General features: G+C 46.2%; 1 protein-coding gene across 5 annotated transcripts in view; it reads left to right on the forward strand.

Moving 5' to 3' along the window:
* PHF11 (PHD finger protein 11) overlaps nucleotides 1-24,055 on the forward strand; it is a 438,587-nt gene that overhangs the window by 348,818 nt on the left and 65,714 nt on the right. For all 5 annotated transcript variants that reach the window (XM_085621915.1, XM_085621916.1, XM_085621912.1 and 2 more), the window contains 3 exons: nucleotides 510-565; nucleotides 6,466-6,512; nucleotides 23,883-23,973. In XM_085621915.1, coding sequence (XP_085478041.1) covers nucleotides 510-565; nucleotides 6,466-6,512; nucleotides 23,883-23,973 — 194 coding nt within the window. The remainder of the gene's footprint in view (nucleotides 1-509; nucleotides 566-6,465; nucleotides 6,513-23,882; nucleotides 23,974-24,055) is intronic.

Raw genomic sequence — 24,055 nt, forward strand, 5'->3', positions numbered from 1 at the left:
ATCTATCCTTAGTGGACGGTAGGTAGAAACAATATACATCAGCTGAGAAATACATTTCAGAATAAAACATAGAAATATACATGTGTATATAAAATGTATTACTACATGCATAACATAGGTAAGCATAAAGCTCATTAAGAATGACGCTGAGATGAGACATTAATTCATGAACAATAATTAGTACAAGTAACTAGTAGTATCAGTCAGTTATATATGTAATGCAAGTTACTCAAACACCTGTATTTAAAGAGGCTCACCTTATTGGAACAAATGTCAAAGCACCGCCTGACCAACAGCTGCGTCACTGCGCTGCGCCAATGAATTGCATTTCCCTCAGAACTGACAATATAAAGGAAAGCATCCAAAATGCATGCACTGCTATTAAGCACACATATGTTGCATTTCACCTTTTTGTTAATATAATGGACACTCAGGAGTCAGAGTACAGTGATATTTATCATCATCAAATGGGATGCAAAGGCTCATGTTATTTTGTTTTGCCACTGTAGGAAAAGAATAGACTATTCAGACTCAAGTGAATCATCAAGTTCAAAATTTGACATCCGTAAGTATGCTCATGATTCTATTTGTTTTCAGTTTTGCCGGCTTACTAATGTTCATTTGGAACTGTGGCTGAAAGTAAGAAAAATAAATAAACATTTGCATTGTTCTGCAAAAAAGGTACTTTCTCTCTACATAGGGCATGTCCAAAAGCATGCTCACAGTCCCCAGAGCAGGGGAAAGGCAGTGCACATTGGACTGTGTCGCTCGAGTGACGTGGTGATTCAGAGTCGGCTTCAGATGGTCAATAGATGTCCGCAGCATCGCAGAATGCCGAGTTTGGGCTTCAGCCATGCCGTGCACCAAGCCTGTGTGCACCCCACACACATTGCACATGATCATCCACTGTGCACAGCAGGACATGTGTGTGCCCTGCACGCACTATTTGATCCCCCAGAAGCACTCATCAGTTGTCTCCCAAGAACCACTGTGCACCACCTTCAGCCATGCAAAGTGGATCTTGGTGTAGGATGGTCATTGACCATGGCCTGTACTCTGTCCCTGTAACCATGTAACCCGCAGACCACAAACTGCCCCTGTGCCAAGAGGAGACAAAGAACCCACCATATCTGGCCTTCTGCCTTGCACTGCAATAATAGGAGTCAGGCCACATACAGTGTTCAATTTCCTGAGCTGAAGTGGGCTTTAAAAATGCGCCAAGTGTGAAAGTAATCCATGGATCCAAAATGAAGGCTTCATCTTTATCTCAGATACGCGGGTCCCGGGAGGTTTTTAGAGAGCCTGGATCCAGGTTTGGAACCATGGATCCCACAGTTTAAAAAAATGACTTTTCGAGGGTTTTTCCCATTTGTCACCCCCCCTGCACCTTTCCTGCTTAATTTTAGAGCTTGCTCCCACCCCTATTATATCCCTTTCACTTATGTTTTGTTTGTGGATGGATGTGTCCTCAGATGCAGAGCGTCTCAGAACTGTTCATATGATAGCAGTGGGTTCTGTGTACACATCCACTGATACTATTGAGAAACTGCAAGCAAGGGGTTGCTTTCTATATGCCTAGTATCATTCTGATTTGTTTTTCCTTTGAAGCAAGATTCACTAATATTTTCAATTCCTTGTAGTGCTGCCACAACAAAATTTCCCAGTCATGTTTGGTCAATAGGATATCTCCAATATGCCAGTTGGGTACCGTGGTTACAGAGTTTGAGTACAGAGCATGGTGAAAGAACGTGTCTATGCACATCAGTTATTTTTAATAGCAAGCCATTAAAATAAATGTATTTAAACAATTTGGAGCAGAAATATGGTCAAGTATTTAAAAGACAAACAATATTATTTCAAAAAGCAAAGAATTCCCCTTAAAAACTGCAGTTGATAGGACATTAGAGTACAAAACCTACAAAAACACTGACATTTTTCAGGTATGGTGAGAAATGAAACATTACCTCACATATGATAGAGTATACTGATGCTGCACATGGCAGAATGCCATGCAATCTCTTATAGGCTTCTTGACAGCAGGGCTGACCCAAAGGCCACGCCCTACACATAAAGGAGCTAAATAAGGATTGGGGTTTTTAGGAGCAAACTTCCTTTAAGCCAGGCCCTTTACCCACGATGCACTAGGCATGGTGAAAGGCCATGTCCAGTCATCTTATGGGATGGGATCGTATAGATTATGTCCAAGCCAGAAGTTAGACCCTGCACCTTTGCACCCTAGTAATCAATTAAGTAGTGAAATAAACATAAATATTATTCTGGCTCAAGCAAATGTAGGCCACACCAAAGGGGCAAGGTAAAATAGAGTTGGGCAGTTTGTTGAACTTGAAAACATCCAGTCTAGTTTCTCCAATGCAGGCAGACGCATGATAGAACCACAAGAGAGAGCTTGATGCTCTTTAAAATACAATTTATTGACTTCCCAAAACACAAACAATAATAGTCTCTAGCCATGAGTCACTTAAATAAAACAGATATAAAAAAAACTTAGACAGAAAATATGTGCTGTATGGAAATCTATCATTCAGTTTTAAGTATTGGACTATGTCGGTATTGAATGTAATTGTATCCTTTTTTGTCTCATCTATGCTTTTCCAGAAAGTCACCAAACACATACCAATTAGTCTGAACCTCACCCTAAAATGGAACATTCAAGCCTGAACTGCTAGGTCATATCCTCTCTGTATGGAAACAAAAACAACCTTTTGCGCACTTTGACCTTGTTGGGTGTGACTTTTGAAGAGTCTATGTGACACATTGTATGTGGGACATACATCTTGGCATATCTCTCCAACCTAGGGAGACTCAGTTGAAGAGCAAAACAGTGATGGACAGAAATGCTTTTGCAGTTCTAAACCAAGATAAATGCCACAAGGGACCCCTCTAGTTCATCAAATCTACTTGCCTGTGCCATTACAGCCCTATGCAAATCAGTTTTTGTCTCGTTCTACAAGGGGTAACTATCCAACCAGTACTCCTAAGCTACATTGTAATATTTCAAATTTTATGTTATGCTCCTTAAAACACTTTTGTCCCCCTGTTCCCCTGCTTGCAATGTTGCTTGTCCCCTGCCCACTTTCCTCACTAGCTATGTCTTGTAGAATGTTGAGATCTAAGGTTCCACTCAGTGGCTTGATGGGTTAGGAGAGTTATTAAAGGATGAAAATGAAGCAAGATACTAGTATACACATAATCTTAGATTATAAGCTTCAGACGTTTCATACCCTTCATCATCACATTTAGAAGGACCAAGTAGCTATCACAGTGCATGGTACAATAACACAACAGCTAGAACTAGGACAGGCATTTAAAACTTTTGCTGCTGAGGGTTCACTGATCTAAAGCTGAAGAAAATCCTAGCACTCCTGACATTCAGAAGACCAACGTTTGGTGGCAGAACCCAAAGTGAGTACAAATTAGAACCCAAACCTCTATGGATGGGCTCATAATGAAGGTGTATTCTCTCCTCCTACATCCTTGCCAAATTTTCACGGTTAGCACGACTTTCCAAAACAAAAACTTGCCGCAAAAGAACATTTCCTCGAATTTCTAGTGCAAGTCGATAGCTACACATTGAAACCACCAAAGTAGTGGCACTCACCACATCCTTCCAATGTCTGTTCCATAATTGTAAGTACACACATGCCCACAACAACCATGAGTACAATTACAACCTTCTCATTATGACAGAAACCTGGATAACCCCTCAAGTCATAAACTATTAAGGGCTCTCACCTTACACATTCTGTTTTCTCACCTTCCAAAAAGCTGCTACTAAGTGGGTGTTGACAATACAGGCAGATATGGAGGTGAAAAAACACTTCCCCTATGCACCGTAGTCGTCTTTTTTTCTGAGGTTTGCAAATTACACTTTTAAGATTTGTAGAACTGGGTATCATCCACAGCGGTCTACACAGTGACACTGTTGGACAGTGCAACGATCTGATATCCTTCCAACTTGTGTATTTCACTGACAAAACAGGCAGAATAAGCATCTTCACAAACGTCCTTAATGCTTACGGTGAATACAGATAACTTTGTACCTAAACAAAACACACCTTTAATAACAAACCTGACATTCATACACATTGACAACTCAATACCAAAAGGTACAAGGACCAATAATACATTGACTCTTCTACTAACCTGAGCTATAGTTGGAATTAAAAAAGACAACCACACCTCAAAACAGAAAAATTAGATGCACAGATACAATTCTGCTAGCACAACCATTAAATTCACCCTTTCATGCAATGAATAACGAAAATCAGCTCAATTACAATTTTGACCAAAGCAGAGATGTTGCCGTCTACCAACACATCTGAATGTGAGCTGTTAGTTCATAAGACGGTTTTCCCCCTAAATCTAAATATATTTATCTGTAGGAATAAACTGCAGATTCTGAAGCAGTAGGTAAGGTCCTACCTTCCTGTGCTTAAATCGATCCTACTGCCAACTCTCCTCTGGTTTCATCTTGGATCCTGGCTTGAGACTGTGTTGATGAAAGAATTACCCTGCAGCTTACTCCTCCAGTGGCTTTACCTTGCGAGAGAAGGGAGCCAAATACCTTGTGACATACTGATGAGTTTAGCCTCTAGGTATCTAGGTGGGCCCTCTAAGCACCTGGCCCCTTTTTGCTGCTCTTACATATTTCAGTGTCAGTCCTCGATGAATACGTTCATTGATGCTCCTAGATATACCTACAGATTTGGTATTGAAACAAGAAAAATGCAAGTGGCTCTGCAGCTTTGAAGGTAAGAGTGTGGAGATTCTGCAGACAGAGCTGGATGCCAGAAACATCCTGAAAGTGAAGATTGGCAAGATTTGATGCAGGTGTAGGACTGTTATGACCCGCCGTGAGGATGGTGACAGACCCAGTAGCGCTAGTGAAAGAATGGACCTAAAATATATATAGTATGGGAGGAATACTAAAAGCCCGAGCAAAAGACCTAATGTCACAAACAACAGTTGGTCAAGTGCCAAAGCCATAATTAAACCGTAGATCCTAAAGTACCAGTTTAGCCATTCGCCCACCCTTTTCTATAGGGCAGTGAGAGCATGAAGCAAGAACACAATTGGGATGCATGCAGGGGTGTAAGAGCAGGAGATTTTGCATTTTGACCATCACTTTCATGCTGACATTTGAGACTTTTTCTTGTAATGGTGGACACCATGTACTACAAGGCAAGTATTTTCCTGGCTCTTGGTCAGTAAAACAAGTTAATATAGCATTCTGCTTCTGCACTGTTCAGCGTACAAAAAAACTAGGAGCGGTAGGGGCATCCTGCTTTATTGTCGTCGTGATGTGTTTTAACTGTCTTCATTGTGCAGGGTGTCAACTAATGTTTTGTGGACTGTAGTATTGCAAACATTTACCAACACCCTCTCCACCTTCCTGGCTCCAAACACACTTTGCTTTATTTATGCAGCAGATATTTTATCGGCAGAACTGGTGCCTACCTTGATGTAGTGGTTGTTAAAGGACTGCCTCATTTCCAACTGAGAGGGCTGCAGAGGCCTTGTGCTGACTTACTTTAATGTTAAATTAGCAGTCACAGCTTCCAGTCCTTATGCCTGAAATTCCTAAAGTAAAATTCCTGTGCACTGTGACTTCTAAAATAACCAAGTATCTGACATATTATATTTCGGGTACTCCATCTGGTGTTGCTAGTCACTAGACTGGTATTAGAGAATACATTATTGTCTTTTCTTAGCTGTGGTAGCTTTCCCATTTCAAATTCTTATCCCAGGCTAATGGTACACAACATAGAAGCTTGGTCGCGACTCAGAACTCTTGAGGTGCCTTGATAAGAGTTCAGCTTTAAATTGAGATGCTAGCAATAGCTACGCATTATGTTGAGCATCATGTACATTATTATAATGTGGAGTTGGAGAGAAATCTGCTATTTCTGTTAATTTCTTTCTATTAGACCTTATGATGAAATAAATTAGCTTAAAAATGCTCTTTGACTAGAAGACTAGTGCCCTTCCCAAATTCACTGGCTGTCGTGAATAGAGTGCACAGTGGCTTTCATAGTAGTGGTATCTCCGCATTTGCTTGCTGTCATCATGAGTAGTGGGGATGTATGGTACCAGACTTCAGACTGAAACTTTTCAGACGTATGGCGGGTGCAAATGGCACACTGAAACAGTTGCAGAGTGCATTGCTATCCTCACTGGCATGAAAGAAATTATCAGTAATAATCCTAGGGAAGTATGTTAAGTACTGATTTTATTGTTTTAAAAAATATATATATATTAGTTCTTCCAAAGTTCCCCATTAAAACCCTGCTAGCTCAAACCATTAACCATGAGGATGCGCCTGATTATTCGAAGACCATAGGGGTGACTCGAGTGCTGCCTGTTTAGCTGCAGTATTGGCATTGGCAAGAATCCCTCAATCGGGGCAGGTGTGTGTGTTTTAATAAGCAATATTTTTTTCTGCAGGGCCTGCACAAAATACCCTTGGAGAATGCAGTGCTGTACCTTCCACGGTAAGACTATATCAAAATATTGGCCTAAATTGAATCATAAAAGCCAACTTTTGTTTTCCACTAGTTCTGATAAACATTTCAAATTTCTACTCTTTTTTTATTATTTCTGTTCAGGCCTTTTCTCCTAATGTGTCTCCCAGAAATCCTTCATTAATTGACAGTTTCAAGAGCAAGTTAACTGTCTGTTGGTCTTAGAATGCACTGTAGTATGAAGAGTTGGCATTTGAGTCTCTCTGTTCCATTTTCTTTAGTCTTATTTTTAAACTTTTATAAAACAAAAAAGCCTTTGTCCTACCTTCCTTCTGTGTGGTCAATCTACCCTTTCCTGATTTTGTACATTGCGTTTGGTCAGAAGGTTTGCTGTTTGAGCCATTGGTGTATTTCGACCTCAGTATCCAAACATGTTTTGAGGTTGCAGCTGTGGCCTCACTGTTTCAACCCTGCTTGATGTCTGTACGTCAGTGCTTGAATACAAGCTCCCTTACCTCACTGATGAACGTTTCTTTGAGTAACACTTCAATGCATAGTTCTGACATGTAGTTAGTCATGCCCTGCCGGTTCTTTCCTGCGACCGGAGCCGCAAAGCCCAAAGCCAATCACAGTGCCAGGAGGCGGTTCAAAATCGGGAGCGGGTTCCCGCAGCGCGGGTCCTGCTGTCAGCTGCTTGCCTGCTGGTTCTTTCCCGGGGCGGAGCCGCAAAGCCCACAGCCAATCACAGCGCCAGGAGGCGCTTCAAAATCAGGAGTGGGCTTCCGCGGCGCGGGTTCTGCCGTCAGCTGCCTTCCTGCCGGTTCTTTCCTGCAGCCGGAGCCGCAAAGCCCACAGCCAATCACAGCGCCAGGAGGCGCTTCAAAATCAGGAGCGGGCTCCCGCAGCGCGGGTCCCGCTGTCATCTGCTTTCCTGCCGGTTCTTTCCTGGGGTCGGAACTGCTAAGCACACAGCCAATCACAGTGCCAAGTGGCGCTTCAAAATCAGGAGCGGGCTCCCGCAGTGCGGGTCCCGCCGTCAGCTGCTTTCCTGCCGGTTCTTTACTGTGGCCAGAGCCTTCGACCTTCGACCTCAGCATCCAAACATGTTTTGAGGCTGCAGCTGTGGCCTCACTGTTTCAACCCTGCCAGATGTCTGTACGTCAGTGCTTGAATACAAGTCCCTTACCTCACTGAGGACCGTTTCTTTAAGTAACACTTCAATGCATAGGTCTGACATGTAGTTAGTCATTCCCTGCTGGTTCTTTTGTTGCGGGGATTCTGCTCATGCACAGAACTATGCGCAGAAAACCAGGACCTCAGTGAATTGTGGTGTACCAAGAAACTCACCACAGTACCCAGAACCCCTATCTGACTAGCATCAGTGTCTCATTCGTTCTCATTCGAAGTTACCAATGATTAGACAACCCAGAACAAGCGACTTAGGTTACTCTCAGGAATGGTGGAAATCAAGAACACCTTTTCGTTGTTATTCTCATATCAGTCCACAACGTGAGTAATCAGAGACACGGAAAAGTTTAAAATGTTTATTTTTAACTACGTGCTCTAAGATGCAGTATTTTGGCTAACATAAGCAAACAAATGATTAGAAATAAAACCATCAGCATTGTTACAATTCCATAAAACACAAAGGGAGGAATCATATTATAATGATAGTGGAAACAGGTCCTATAATACCTTGTGTACCACCTTCCCTTGGCTATAAGCTAGTTTTATAATAATAGAAGGTCTCTAGGTTTGAATGGGGAACCCCATACCTCCAAGATCAGCTTAGGTGAATCACATCACAGGGTCAGCACTGCTCTCTGGGTCTGGAAAGGTTTTCTCCAAGAGTTCAAGCATCATGCATGCAATGCAATATTAAAGACACCCGAGTTTCAGATATTTGCAGCTGTGTGTTTGTTGTGTCTAGAGCGTGATCCGATCAACCTGAATTCAACAGCATACATTGTTATTTGACCTTGACGGTTTCTGTACACATTGTTCAGACTATGGTCGCGGTGTAAGTCTAGGGATGTGAAAAACAGACCGTTCTCCTGTGAAGAAAAAGCAAGCAAGCAGTTTTACTTATAATAACAGCTACCTGTAGTGTATGCAAAAGCAGCAAAGTGGAAAGATGGCGTTAACATCTAAAACGCTTATGCTAGCATAGCAATGTGTGCAGGCAAGACCCTGTCTTCACTACACCCTCCCTTGATCGGACCACAAACAAAATAGGAAAGCAATGTAGGAACGCAGAGTTCAAGTTCGAATGAGCCAGAACCACGTTCATATGTTGCCAATCCATATAATTGGTAGTGAAAAGTTCGAAATTGTGTGTTGGGAAAATATTAAAAAACAAAAAAGATCCTTCTGGAGTAAAAAAATTAAAAGTAAAAAATGTTAAGTTGGTAAATGCGGAAGATGGACGACTGCCAATTTAATCCATCAACATATAGGCACAGTATGTCGCAACAGCCTCCAAGAGGAAGTCATTGTAATCTTCAGTAAATGATTCAGCCATCCAATCTAATAAAGTAAACAAACATACATGTTCTTCGATAACCGGAGCCTCTAGCTTCATCAGAGGACAACTTGCGTGTTCTTCGAGATAACTTCGCGCCAAAAAGTCATGGGCTGCTGCATATATATCGCAATTTCCTAGGATTCCATGCGCAGCTGCATAGGCCATAATCCCAATACCAGAACAGTCTAATTCATGAGCCACTTAAGGACTCATCAATCGATCATAAGAGATGCAGTGTTTGAGAGGCACAAATCAAGAGCCCATTCAAATGAACAATCGAGGCAATGGAAAACAGGTTGCACGCAAGTAAAGTATGAGAACTGGAAGGACAATCCATAGGCTACACTCAAAGTGGCCAGAGGTAGTGTTCCATAGTATTCAAGCATCCAGTTGCGATATTGGAGCAGCCGGGGCAGGCTGTCGTTTGACACAGATCGTGCAGCCATTGCGGTGCAAACAAACACTCAGCAGCACACCAGCAGTCAAGGCGAGGATTAATTGAAGCCCGCCGAAGACGCTGGAAAAAATATTATGAAAAAATGCCGGTATCACACCAAATATTGTTTGGAACGAGGTCACAAGGTCGGAGCCCACAACTTTGAAAAAATGCGCCAAGCCAGTTGTTGACGAGGCATTAAATATAGTGTGAATCAGAGCACCGAAATGAAGTGGGAGATCAGTATTTAAAAGCGCATGCACCTCGGTGCGGGTCTTAGCTACGTGAAGGACAAATGTTTCATGAGAGGAAGTTAGGGCGACTTCTTTTGAGACAATAGAGCCCTTATTCTGCTCATCTTGTTGAACTCTGCTTTCAAGGTTGGTATGGAAGGCCAGATGGATACATCGAGTCTCTCCTGCGGGGGTGGGAAAAGCGTATTCTTACAACAGACCACTGGTTGGGAGACAGTTACAATGTACGGAATCCCTGTCAGCATCCCGCAACACGCCTCATTATTTAAAAGCAAATAGCTACCGTTAGCTAATAACGTGAAAGGCGGTGTAATTGCTGGCATAGGATTTCCCTTCAAAATGCAAGCTAAATTTGGTGCGTGCACGTTGCAAGTGCCATGCAATGGGATGTTCCTGCAAACTACTGAGTGATCAGGTGTGGAAGTGCACTCCTCTCCTTTTAAATATACCTCTTTACCCTCTCTCAGGCACCTGTATGTAAATGGGAGTGACCAAACTTCATGGAGAAAAGCGGTACCTAGTGGTTCATATCTGCCTAAGGCATAGTGTTTCATACATGAACTGAACCTAAACAATGGAAAAGGTAGTGTGACTAACCCATAGATTAGCCACACAGCTGAGTTTGATTTGGACACAGAGAATGGTAAAGGTTCCAACTTTTCAATATACAATAGTGAATATGTCGCATCCTTCATGGACATGAACTGTTGTTTATCAGTCAGATTAAACGGCAGGAATAAAGATGATGTATTCATGTAGTCCCAAGGAACTTTCCCAGACTTCAATGTTTGTAAAGTCCATGCATACTGCATTGTAGAACGCAATTAATTTTGACCATGGTATAGGACAGACATGTCATCCTGTACAATATCCACAACAGATGAAACAATATTGTCTAATTTGTAAATTCTGGAAGAAAGAGTGTTAATGCTATTATCAATGACAGCAAGCACTTTTTCCAAATTTGCTTGATCAATAGCTCTCAATCTAGAAGCAGCTTCAATTTCAGATAATTTCCAAACTTCGTCGTAAATAGGATATACCCATCTTTTTAACTTGCCACCCACAGGGCCCTTAACAAAATCATTCAAATCTACATTGTCAGTTAATTTGGACAAATGAAGTTTAACTGACGCCAAGGTGGAATGTTTAAGCCAGTTTTGACATAATTTTCCTACTCAATAGGTAGTAGCAGAATGGGAGGTTTCAAACCGGGGATCAACCCTAACCTGTGTGTAGCCTAATCTCAACCCTAGAAAACGATGTTGACATGAGTCTGAATTTTTTTGCCAAAATAACCATCCGTGGGGATCTAAGTTGGAAATATTGAAGGCTGTATTAGTATTAGGGACTGCAATTCATCAAGGGACAGAGCTTTGTGATTGTCTCAGGAAGGATAAGCACCCGGATCAGGAATAGTAGGGGCATTCAACTTTTTAGAAGTAGCCAATCCAAAGCAGGTGGTCCGAAAAATAGTAGAATTCAAAAACATGAGGTTGGGGATAAGGCATGCACAATGCAGTGCTTCTGTGCCTTGGACTTGCCAGGCTTTAGAACCCCAAACAGATTTAAAATCAATGGTATCTTTCCACAGCTCATAGCCCCCTATAGCTAATTCATCCATAAAGGACTTTGAATACAGTAATTTAGTGTGTGTAAGCCTAACTTTGGAAGCTGACTTTTTAAAATAAAAGGCTTCAGATTAGATACACTTAAATCGATAAAATATGTACATTTTTTCACTAGAGTTTTTGAACTACCTTCAATGGGAGCTGGACAATGTTCCCATTGTGTATAATTAACGACATTTCTAAATGTATTTGCTTTATGCAGGAAATGATTGCCATTGTGTTGGTAGCAAAATAACTCTCCATAATTCGCTGAGTCTAAATACAAATCTTCAGCATCAAAAGCAGCATAATATTTCAAATCAGAAAAAAGAGCCTCAACAGCTTGGACATCCCAATCATCAGAGCATATGTTTTATTTCACAACATCCCCCATAGAAACACAAAGTACATTGGGGACATTAATCACCTCTGTAGGGCCATGAATTTGAAATTTTACAGCATCCCATACAATCCCATCTAACACAGGCCAGGCAGTAATATTAACAAAAGTCTGGTCCCTGTTCATGATGTGTGATGAGGAGCGGGTTGCCAAAGTTCCATCAATTAGTCTAATTGCAGATCTTTCGGTAAGATAATGTCCATTCACTAGACAAAAAAAGACAACCACAAATCCAATCGACATAAACAAAAAAATAGATATGAGCACCAGCCAAATGTAAGTCCAAGGGTGAATTAAAAAATGTCTTTTAAACCAAACGGCAAAAATAGATATTTTCGATGGGGCATTCAATGTTGTAGAGTTGGTGCCAAATGAAAAACGTGACTGGTCAACTGCACACCAGGCAACGAAACATCTGTGGGATAGGCATACTCAGTATCTTCATGGGGACCACCAGCCGGTGGAGTCAATAAAGGATTAGTAACTGTATGCATCTCGATGGCAATGTCAGGCCTGTTCGTAATTGCCGGAGCCAAAACAGAATTTCTCAGCATTGCTGGACAAGAGACCGCTGGAGTCATACTAAGAAGAATCGGCCACTCGTTGTAGTTTGACATTGTCAATGGAGATGTACCAGTTATCCTTGCGACTAGGAAGTGGAGGTAAAATGACTGTTCTTGTACCCTGCACGCCAAGCACTGGAATAGGTGCACGATAAGAGGGGCCGAACTCCTTCTTGTTCTCCACCTTCTCACGGACCAGGTCACCAACTCGAGGTAGCCAGCCAACTACCGGAATCTGAAGTGCAGCATCAGTTGTGGAGGGCAAGTGTTCCTTTGCAAGACTGTCTCGAATCTCTTGTAGATTCGGTAACACAGCAGAATGATCATCTACGTCAAAGGGTGCGGCCGCCGCCATGTCTAGACCATCAAGGTCCAGGACAAACAATTTTATGCCAAAGAGCATTTCGTATGGGGTCCGCCCACCCCGAGACCTTCTAGGGAGATTATTAAGTGTATGTTGAACGCTATACAAATGGGCCAACCAGTTTCTGCCAGTACCTAAAACCCTAGCTGTCAAAGATTGCTTTAAGTCACGGTTCATTCGCTCCACAACAGAATTGCCCTCAGGCCGATACGGAGACGAAAATTTTACTTGGACCCCCAAAGATCTCATGGCATCCTTGTACGCCTTAAAGGCAAACGCCAGACCCTGGACCGAATGGAGGGTACCACATGCAAAAATTCCCACAAAGACACGCAAATCCCTGATGACAGTTTGAGCATCAGCACTCTTTTGTGGCCAGACCCATAGAAAACGTGTGCACGAATCCACTGCAACTAAGATGTACTTATACGCAGTATCAGAGGTGAAAGGACAGCAGTGATCCAAATAAACACACCCAAGTGGTTTATTAGATATGTACAACTGTGTTTGAGGTGGACGCGTAGCAGTCAAAGGTTTAATCTGCTGGCAAATGTCACAAGTAAGGACATAATCACAAGTCTGTTTATACAATCTGCGCCACCAGTAACGTTGTAAGATAGTGACAGTCGCTGCGACGCCTGCATGGGCTGAGGACATACCTTCGTGAGCGGCTGTTATCAATGAAAGTCTGCGGTCCGCGTTGGGAATCAACCTGTCACCAATGTCGTTAATTTTCACATAGGGAACTTTATCAGGACTTAAATTATAAGAGTATTTAGAAGGGAAATCTCAAGGGTAATTATCACCAATCTCTGTTGCAGCAATGGCTGCCAAGATGTCATCATCAGTCTTACTTTTGGATCTTGTAACTGCTGCTACTAGATATGTTGCCACTGCTGTTTTTGCTGCTTCATCAGCTAAACTGTTGCCAACAGCGTGTACCCCTATGCGCTGGTGACCAAGAGTATGAATTACATTCACGCGCGGCAGACGTTGTTTAAGTTCTGCGACTCGAACCCAAAGCATTTTATGTTTGATTGTGCTACCTTTGCAATCACGATATTCATTTTGATACCAAAAGAATAAATTGGCGTTGAAAGACTGAACACAGTAGTATGAGTCACTTACAATAAAAGTAGTCACTCGAGGATCAGCAAACTCTAGTGCATGCACCAGAGCACGTAGCTCTGCCAACTGGGCGGTACAATCACCCAATGTCTACGTATGCACGACATCAGACTTGAATTCTCCATTCACAAAAGTACCAGCCACTATTGCGGAGCCGCAAAGCCCACAGCCAATAACAGCGCCAAGAGGCGCTTCGAAATCAGGAGCGGGCTCCTGCAGCGCTGGTCTAGGCAGTCAGCTGCTTTCCTGCTGGTTCTTTCCTGCGGCCTGAGCCGCAAAGCCCACAGCCAATCACGTGCTTCAAAATCAAGAGCTGGCTCCCGCAGCGTGGGACGCGCGCGGTTCGCCTGGGCCAAGGGGGGGCCCGTCTGCGGCCATCCGAGGCCGGATGAGGCTGGGCTGGGCTCCTTCTCTTGGATTTTCATTTTCAAATTCTCTGGATTGGACTCTCCTATGTGGCCGTGCTTTGCTAAATCTATACTGAAGCATAGGCAACACTCAAGGGTGGTCTACTAACAGTTATAGTGAGGCTGCCACCGGGACAAATCGTAAGTGCAACCCGATTTTTAACCTATATTCGGTTCTGTGTTTCAATCATTTATACATTTTTGCTTGACTTCTCCCCCTGTAACCCCAGTATAAAAATCTTGTGTGGTATATATTAGTCTAGCCGTTCGGTTATAAGAGTGATTTAAGGGGTCCCTGTCACGTGTTTAGAAAACCAGCTAGTAATGGGGAAGCGTACAACAAATGCAATATGCCATGCACCTCCACGCCCTATACCACCTTCCCTACCGCAGACATCTATTGACAGGATGCTACAAAGGGCCATAGGAGTGGTGGCTACCGAGATAGAACTCACAGAACGCAGACTGTCACTGACCCCGGACCTTCCTCAAATCACCACCACCATGGTCTCGCCTACCGCACAAAGCGGATTAGAACGATCATCTGAATCTTCAATACAGATTCTAACACCAGAGGTGGGTACTGGAACAATCCCCAAAGTAGTCACAAGGAGGAAGGGTGTCACTAAGGGTATAGTCAAGCCCAGTAATACAAAACAGCCCACGAAGGTAGGGGTCAAACGGAAGAAGAAAAATGATGGAACCCCGAGTATACGGGAGATGGGTCAGACCAGACTGCGCCAGAGGGGCCAAACCAGCAAGGGGACTTGTTTCCACCAGCTTAGCCTGCTCCAATGCTGGAAATTCTACGAGGCCAAATCAGAGACATTTTGAGAGAGGAACTTGCCCATGTATATGCACATCTGGATCAACTCTCCAACCTGTGTACCAGCAATGCTGGGAAAATGTCCAATCCTCCAATACCAGTTAGAGAGAGCAGAACTGTGTCTGTAGAACCCACAGAACCCGGAACTGTTGAGAACAGAGAAAGTACTAACGCACCTTGTGGGGCTCCGACTGTTACCCCGGCGGAGTCAAGCATACTGCGAGATATGGGTCACAAAGCCGGGGTCAGGGCACCTGTAAATGAGGGTATATCTGAAAAAATTAATGGCAATGCAAGGCCGATGAATTTGAGAGGCTGGGCAGGGACTGACCTACCAACAATTAACCTTCCACCAGCCTCAACCCCTTATGTTATTGTTCTTACTGGAGTCCCAGCTTTAAAAGAAGGCCAGAAGGAAACACAATCTGAGTTAAAAAAAACAAATGCTTGCACTTTTTTGCCAGACACTGTCAATTTAACTATGCTAATACTGTTGAAATACTTATGACACACAGGGTGAGCTGGGTGGGTAAGAGACCCAAAGATACCAAAGGGGACTGTGTTATAGTTAACTTTAGGAACCCATGTATTGTACAACATCTTTTGCATCTGAGCCATTGCCTCTCAACCACAGGTTCCGTTATCAGACTCCTTCCACTCACCCATTTTTATATCTTTGAATCCATTTATGACAGCAGGGTTGACTCCAGACACAGACAAAATGACTGGCATCAGATACAGCCATTGGTAGGACAGCGTGTTACACAATTGAGACAGTATGTCTTTAATTTGCCTTTGGCAAATAGATTTGGGGCTTTGGAAGATGTTGATTGACTTTTGGCCGAGCGGGTACCCTGGTCGATAAGTATGAGTGATCTCGCAGTGGAAAGGGCCCCGGATCCTAAGAACAAGCCTCTTAGTTCTCCCAATAAGGACCCCACCCTGAACACTGTAACTGTCCATCCCGGTCTATTTGCCCATTCCAAACCGCCTAAAGTTCTACTAGTAACCCCTAGTCCTAAATATACCATAATCACACAGGATGCACATCTTCTTACCCCTACACATTCCCATGTTCCCATTTGTTTCCATGGCAACTCGGAAAATTCTGGTAACCCAGACAGGGGGAAAATACAATGTCAACCATTGATTCTCTTAACAAGTGCCACGCAACGCTACTCGAAATAGAAGTTCGTTCGGTGAAAAAAGTCCAAGGGGACACTCTAGTCAATCGTAGCGCATCGAAAGATCACAGCCTGAGGTAGCGCCGGGCTCCTTCTATCTGTCCCCTGGTTCTTCTGCCGGCGTTGGAGGTGGTGGGCCTGGAGTGAGGTGATCCGGCGACCCACCTGGGCGGCAAGGGCCTGTTCGTGCCCCGGCACCCTCCGGACACAGACTGCCATCCTCCGCCCACCGATAGGAACCGCTGGAGGCCCCGGAGCCGTGCCGTGGTGGTGTGGGTGAACCCCAGAGGCGGTGAGCCCGCCCGTGCCTCGGCCCCCTCCGGCGGCGCGGCCGTGAGACCGGCTGCCATATCGGGCGTCAGAGGCCGCATAGTGAGGCTGTGGGTTCCAGTGCGCTGAGAGGAGCCGTTGACAACTACGGGACTGCGGTGTGGCGAGCGGGTGAGTCCTGGTGGCGGTCCAGGGACAGTTATTTTGGGGGTCCCCCACGTGCGCGGGAGGCCTGTTTCAGTGGGGGCCAATTACTGAGTGGCCCTATTCCTGAGTGGCTCTGCTAATCACCCGGCCCGGCCAGACCTCCCATCTGGATCACACGTTGCCTGGGCCGGCACCCCGCCCCCCTCCCCACGGGCCGGTGGAGGCCTTCAGAAGACGCTTTGGGTCACATGGCGGCCCCCGGGCTGGGAGTGGCCCGAGCTGTTCATCGGCCACAAAACCGAGCGGCAGAAAGCCCGTGACTTGGCCCCTTCCCCACCTTCTTGGCCACCGGACGGATGCCCTTGGCCTGGTATTTGTGCTGGAGTGGGTACAGAGGATGGCCTCCCCTGTCCATGCCCTACGACCTGGGTCCCCTCTGGACAAGTCAACGACTGGGGACCCGCTGCTGGGGGCTTTCGGCCGCACACACTGAGCAGCGCCTGTCTGCTTGTGGGAGCCTCCATCGGGGGTCCCTGCCCTGTGTCTTCTTTGTCCCCGAGTTCACCACGCTGGGCTGTGGCTCTCGAGCGGCGACCCCTCTCCCGTGCCCCCGCGCTCTGGAATTGCGGCCCCTGGGGGTAGGGCTGCCTGTCGCCTCTCTTACTGCTGCCTGGGCTGAGTGTTTTGTGGCCTTGGCTGGCGGGGGCCTACCTGTGGCCCTGGCCCTGGACTCTCTCCTTCCCTCTTCCTCTCCCTCTCTCCCTCTCCCTCTCCTCCCTTGCTCCTGAAGGGCCATCTTGTTTGGGGTGGCGGAGTCGGCTGCACACATCGGGCGGCGGTGGATTGGCCCGGGTTGCATCTTAGCACGATTGCTCCTTCTACCTGGCCTTGGGCCACCCATAGGGGTCTGTTGGTCCCCCACTGTGAGATCCACCTGCAAGGAATCCAGGCTCTGCGGCTCCTCAGGGTGCCACCATGGGCAGAACAGACAGATCAGCAAAGGCCCCTGCCACCCAAATGGACCGTTTCACCACCTCGAAAGTGGGCGCGACCGGGGGAGCCGCGGAGCAAGAGCCTCCACCGTCTGCGGACTTGTCTGTCATCTTGCAAGCCATCCATGCCTCACAGACCTCGGTGGAAGCAGGATCGCGAAGGTGCGAGTGGACATGACTCTCATCCGGCAGGATTTCCGAAACGCCATAGCCTGGATCAAGGAGACTGATACCCAAATCTCCACCGTGGAGGAGGACGTTCAGCAACTCAAGGGGCAGGTGGTCTGTCTTCAGTCGCATACCCAGGAGTTGCACCGCCGGGCGGAGGACGCAAAAAACAGGTCCCGACGCAATAATCTCCGCCTGGTGGGCTTCCCGGAGGGGGTAGAGCAGGGCCGCACGGTGGACTTTCTGGAAAAATGGCTACGATCATGGGTCCCCGAGGGCTCCCTTTCTCCGTGGTTCGCGATTGAGCGGGCCCACCGGTCCCTGGCCCCTAAGCTGCCGCCGGGTGCAGCCCCCTGACCAGTCATAATGCGGGTCCCTAATCCGACCATCTTTGCATGATCTCCCAGACACGGACCTCTCATGCAGCCCGATGCTCCTAAAAGACCCTGCTTGAACTTGTCTCTGCCTGCCGGGTTTGGCTCCGGAGCCGGAGACTGTGCCCGGTCTCAAAACATTCCTTTTCTTCCTGATGGACTCGTTTATGCACATCCTGATATGAGATGGGGTCCTCCGCGCTTTCCCATTCCCAAGCATTTTAGTTTGGTTGTTCACCCACTGGTTTATTGTTAAGGGCGACAGATGCTTCTGTTCCTGAAGTGTAGGGTGGGGATGGGGATGGGGGGGGAGGACCGTTGTCCCGAGTTCTTTCTTCAGTTTTGTTTTCTTTGGTTTTTAGTTCTGCCGCATAAGCACTCACGAAACACCCTGACTTGCACCCGGTAAGACATGCAGATCGGACCTCCCCTTTCGGACTTGTCGTCCCACTGCTGCACCAGTCACCATGTCTGATACACCTTTAATAAACAGCCCCCTGCGCATCATGTCCTGGAAAGTGAATGGCCTCTTGGGTCACCTCAAACGCATGGCTTCCTTAAGATACGCACAGCACCTAGGGGCGGACATTTTACTCTTACAAGAAACACACTTGATGGGTAATCATTGCCCCTTTTTAGCACGTTATGGCTATGACAGAGCGTGGCATTCGGGTTCATTCGGGGTTCCCGAGGGGTGGCGATCCTGGTGAAACGCTCCCTCCCCCTTGTGACTGTCCAGACGACTCTCGATGCCCAGGGCACTTTCGTAACCCTTAGTGGCACACTAAATGGTATTCCAATTAATCTTGTGTCACTTTATTCTCCTCCCTCGATGCTGACGGTGACCCTAGCCAAATCCGTTGACCTCTTGGCATCCCTACCCCTGGGTCCCACATTCCTTGGGGGTGATTTTAACGTGGTCTCGTCACCCGACCTCGACACGACCGGTCCCCCGTCCCCTGGTAGAATCGCACAGGCAAAACAGCTGACGACTTGGTCCGCATCATTGGGCCTATGTGACGCCTGGCGCGTATGGCACCCACATTCTAAACAATTTACACACACCTCACCGGCGCACCACACACAGGCATGCATTGACACCATCTTCGTCCCATCGTCAGACTGCCTTTTGATTCAGGATGTCTCGCTCCTTCCGACAGGTATCTCTGACCACTCCCCGGTGATGATCCGCACGGGTCCCATCCCCACCCCCCGTCTCTATACAGCAAACATGGGGGCTAAATGCTTGGTTCCTTCAGGACAAGGATTTTCTGAGGGTGGTGGGACGGGAACTTAAAGAATATTTTCTCTCTAACGAAGGGTCCGCTTCCTCCCCGGGTACCCTGTGGGAGGCGTGTAAGGCCACGATTAGGGGGGTCGCCAAGGGCCAACTCGAGTTCCAGCAACAGACCCAATTGGAACAAATTACTTCGCGAGAGCCGCAGGCCCTGCACCTTGAACGTGCCTCGGCCCGATCCCCAGATGCTTCCGATACGAGACTTCTAGCCCGGTTCCGGTCAGAGATCAAGCAACTATCACTGGACGCGGCCAAACTTTGGCACTCTTCCGTGACCAGGGTGCACGGTTAGGGCGATAAGAATGGCTCACTCCTTCACCGCCTTGCTATGTACCCAAGGGCGAACCGTATAATTCCCGAGATAGTGGCACCAGATGGTTCAATGTGCTGTGCCCCAGTGGAGATGGCACAGGCCTTCGCCACCTACAATCGCCAATTATATGAGGCTCGAGCTCAAACCCTTTCCCTCGCGGATCTGCTGTAAGTGGGGGGGTGGCTGCCTTCCGAGTGTAGACCCCGCTACTCAAGCCGATCTAGACCGCCCCATTACCCGTGAGGAGATTAAGGAAGCGATCGCTCTTGTTTCCTCCGGTAAGACACCGGGCCTGGATGGCCTCCCTCAAGAATATTACGTGCACTATTGGGACGTTCTCACCCCTCACCTTGCTGAATTGTTTTGCGAAGCTGTGGAGAAAGGCTCCTTCCCTCAGGAGACGGATATAGCCACCATTGTGGTTCTTCCTAAATCTCAGCCGCCCTTGTCACGATGCGCGGATTATCGCCCTATTTCCCTCATTAATACCGAGGTTAAACTGTTTGCCACAATCCTTGCCCAGCGGCTCAAACCTCACCTGTCTACGCTGGTCCATCCCGACCAACGTGGGTTTATGCCCTTACGCGGCACCCGGCATTGTCTTCGCAGACTGCATTCCGCCTTGGCCCATCGCCATCTCCTCACCCCGTATCTGGCGATTCTCCTGGTGGACTTCGAGAAGGCCTTCGATTCGGTGGATTGGGGGTTCCTTCAGGATGTTCTTGGAATGATGGGCCTCGGTCCCCACTTTCGGGCCATGGTCAACGTTCTTTACGCCCTCCCGAGGGCTCGTGTCCTGGTAAACGGAGTCCTGTCGGAGCCCTTCTCGATTTGCGGAGGGACGAGGCAGGGTTGTCCCCTTTTCCCCCTGCTCTTTGCTTTGGTCTTGGAGCACATGACGTACCTGATGCGGTCAGGTGCGGGGATGGGAACGGCCCAACACCGAACCAGACAAAATCGTCCTTTACGCGGACGACGTCCTTATCTACTTAGCAGACCCCGCCTGGTCCGGCTCACATTGTTTCCGTATTTTGCAATCCTCCGAACGGGCCTCTGGCCCCTGATTGAATCCTGACAAATCGGTTCTGGTCCCCCTCCACCTCTCCCATGAATGCTTCGATTGGCAATCCGATATACCTCTTCGCCGTCAATCCTTCAAATACCTGGGGACCTGGATGACCTTATTACCCGAGCCTCGCTGGGCCCTCAACGCCACTCCACTGGTGAAACGGACCAAGGCGGACCTCCAGTAGTGGCATTCACTGCCCCATAACCCCATGGGGAGGGTGGCCCTTTTTAAGATGATGGTGCTTCCCCGCTTCCTTTCCATGCTTCAGAACACCCCCATGTGCTTTCCCAGGACCTGGTTCCGCGAGCTCGACTGCATGGCCAGCACGTTCTTGTGGGGGAGAGGTAGGTCCAGACTGGCACTAAGCACTTGTATGATCCCCTCGTTCGACGGGGGTCTAGGAATGACTCACCTTTATCTATATTATCTAGCCACGTGACTTCTCTCCATACATGACTGGTTCAACGGAGGATGGTCTGATCCAGTTTATAGGCTCGAGCTGGGCCTCGCCAGGATTTAATCCATGCTGTACGGGACCCCAATTCCTTCCTGTCTACCGGAGGTGACGTCCTCTGTGTTACTGGCCTGGCAGGCGGCATTACGGCACACCAAATGGACACACTCACTGACCCAATGTACACCCATGTGGCGCAGGACCTGGCTCAAAGAGGTGAACGAGCTTCAGGGCTTTGGGGCTAGGGACCTCATAGGTATTAAACAATTGGGCATTGTATGGGTGGGGGACCACATACGCTCCTTCGACGATCTCCAAACCAGATACTCACTGCACCAATCACAATTCTTTAGGTATCTACAGCTGCGGCACGCCCTACACACACACACCTCACAACAGGTACACGGCTTCCGGACCACAGCCCGCCTGAGGCACAGATTATGTTTGGGGATCTGGGGAAAGGGGGCATTTCCTGCATTTACCGTGCACTGATCAACAGTACCCCTACTTGCCTGGACCAACTGCGGGCACAGTGGGAGGACTGGGTGGGCCCCTTGGAGGAGGAGGACTGGCGTGATGCCCTTATGGCCCCTAGAACGGTCACCGCATCTGCCAGACTGCGCTTGGTGCAGCTCTACTATTTACACACCGCTTACCTCACCCCGGTACGCCTTCATCGGGCAGGGCTCAGTCCGACCTCAGCCTGTACCTCAGCCTGTACCAGGTGTGGCCACGACCCAGCTGACTTTCTTCATATGGTATGGGCCTGCCCCTACCTGGCCCGTATGAGGGGTACTTGGGACCCTCCCCCAGTGTATAAAATGTTTTTTTTTAATTGTTTGTCACCGATACCACAGTGCTAACGTGGAACCCACTGAGGCCCCTTTGAGGAACTGGACAGTACCGCAATACCCCAAAATAATAATAATGGAAAAAAGAGGTTGGCCGTCTTGTGGCTGGTTGGGGACAGATCTGAAAGTCGTTTGCTGTAGGAGTTTGCCACCAGCCAGCAGTTTAGGCAAATGGTTTGGCTACAGGCCAGGCCCTGCGGGCAAACCTGCAGTGTACAGCAGGGGTTGGGAGTAAGGTATGATTGCAGGCCTGATGCGCATGGCTTATAGCACACACTCACAATCACTGGATGATGTCATCAATGGTATCATTTGAGATGTCTTCAGTGATGTCAATTATGTAATTTAACATGTCATGAGTGATGTAATATGTAAGGTCGTTAGTAGTGGATGATGGGGTGCAAGTTACTTGACTAGACTATAACTTGCGAATTTTTGCATTTTTTGGCTTTTTAAATGTTAGTTCTTGTCTCATTCCACCACCGAACAATAACATTACTTAAACCTTTGATTTTCTCGGTGAAAATTCTATACATACGCACATGCATAAAAACACTCATATGTAAATAGAGTGTGTTCTGGTTCTGTCAGGTGTACCTTGTTAGCCGAAGAGAAGATACATATCATTGATCAGACGAAAGTTAAGCATTTATACTTTAATTAAATGATTTCATTTCTTCAGGCAATATCCAAACATGCATAACATTTTTGTTAAACAAGAAACTATCTGTCCTGCCAGTACTACACAAAATGCTTCAAATCTGCCAAATAGTGTATTTCCATAATGTGCAATAACACCACTTGTGAAATCATTCTCAAAAATAACTTGCTCTGGATATCGCTATCCAGAACAGATACCACACAGGTTCCATACTATCTGTTCTCTCAGCATGCAGAAGGGGTTTTAATAATGTACATGAATGCCTCTTGCAGAAAGAATATTCACTGCACGATACAGCTAATAAAACCTTCAAAATGAACTTCACGAAAAGTATCAGAGGCACTTGGTATCAATTACTACGATATTGGCTATAGCAGTCAATAATTCACACAATATTGGGTTGTTTGGAAATCTTTGGTCCTGAAGTCCCTCCTTGGTGTGTGCATTGTGACAGACTTCTAGTGAGACCATGTACCCTTCTGATCTGCAGATAACTGGAAAAAATCTGTACATTAATAATACTACCTCTTGTATTTTATGCTGTCTGCCAAAATGAAAGTAACAAAAAGAAGAGAAAAAGGGGCAATTCCGTGTATATTAAAAGCAAAAGGGAACGAGAATGGATGATGAACATCCAAGATTTCAAAATGTTTTCAGAAGTAATTTTTTTAAGTATTTACTTAAATGTTAAAGAACAAGACACATAAAGGCACAGGCTTTCATTATCTGTGGGTATATCGCCATTATAGATCCTTTAAAATAACTTTTTGGGCCAAATCCTTGCGCTCGTTCTCATTTGATTCTGTTGGTATTAAAATAAATGTTCCTCTTTCAATTAACTCAGCATTGCTTCGTGTGGAACTTATCCTCATGTCTTTTGGCATCATTTCAATGATTCTCGTTATTACGTTTTCAACACACCAGCGTATGTAACGTATTTCTATGCATATACAAGGTATTTAGACCTTGATGCCTTTTTCAAATTATTTTTGGACATATTGATCCATTGTATTCAGTGCCCATCATTTATTATCTGTATATTTAATAAATAAAAATAAAAAGATTGACAAAAGGCTCTAATGTGTTCTCTCTTTCTATTCTTCTATAGGTTAAGGACAGTAGCCCACAGTGGATCAAGCTCCTCTCTCAATGTTATTCGCAAATAAAACATCACAGTGATGTTGATGGACAAACAAATAGTAAGACTGGTTGTTTTTCATTTGTTTAATGGGTATTTATGAAGCATTAACCTAGTTTCAGATGCAAGACAACACCTTGGAG

The sequence above is a fragment of the Triturus cristatus genome, chromosome 8 (genome assembly GCF_964204655.1).
Source record: "Triturus cristatus chromosome 8, aTriCri1.1, whole genome shotgun sequence".
Classification (NCBI taxonomy): domain Eukaryota; kingdom Metazoa; phylum Chordata; class Amphibia; order Caudata; family Salamandridae; genus Triturus; species Triturus cristatus.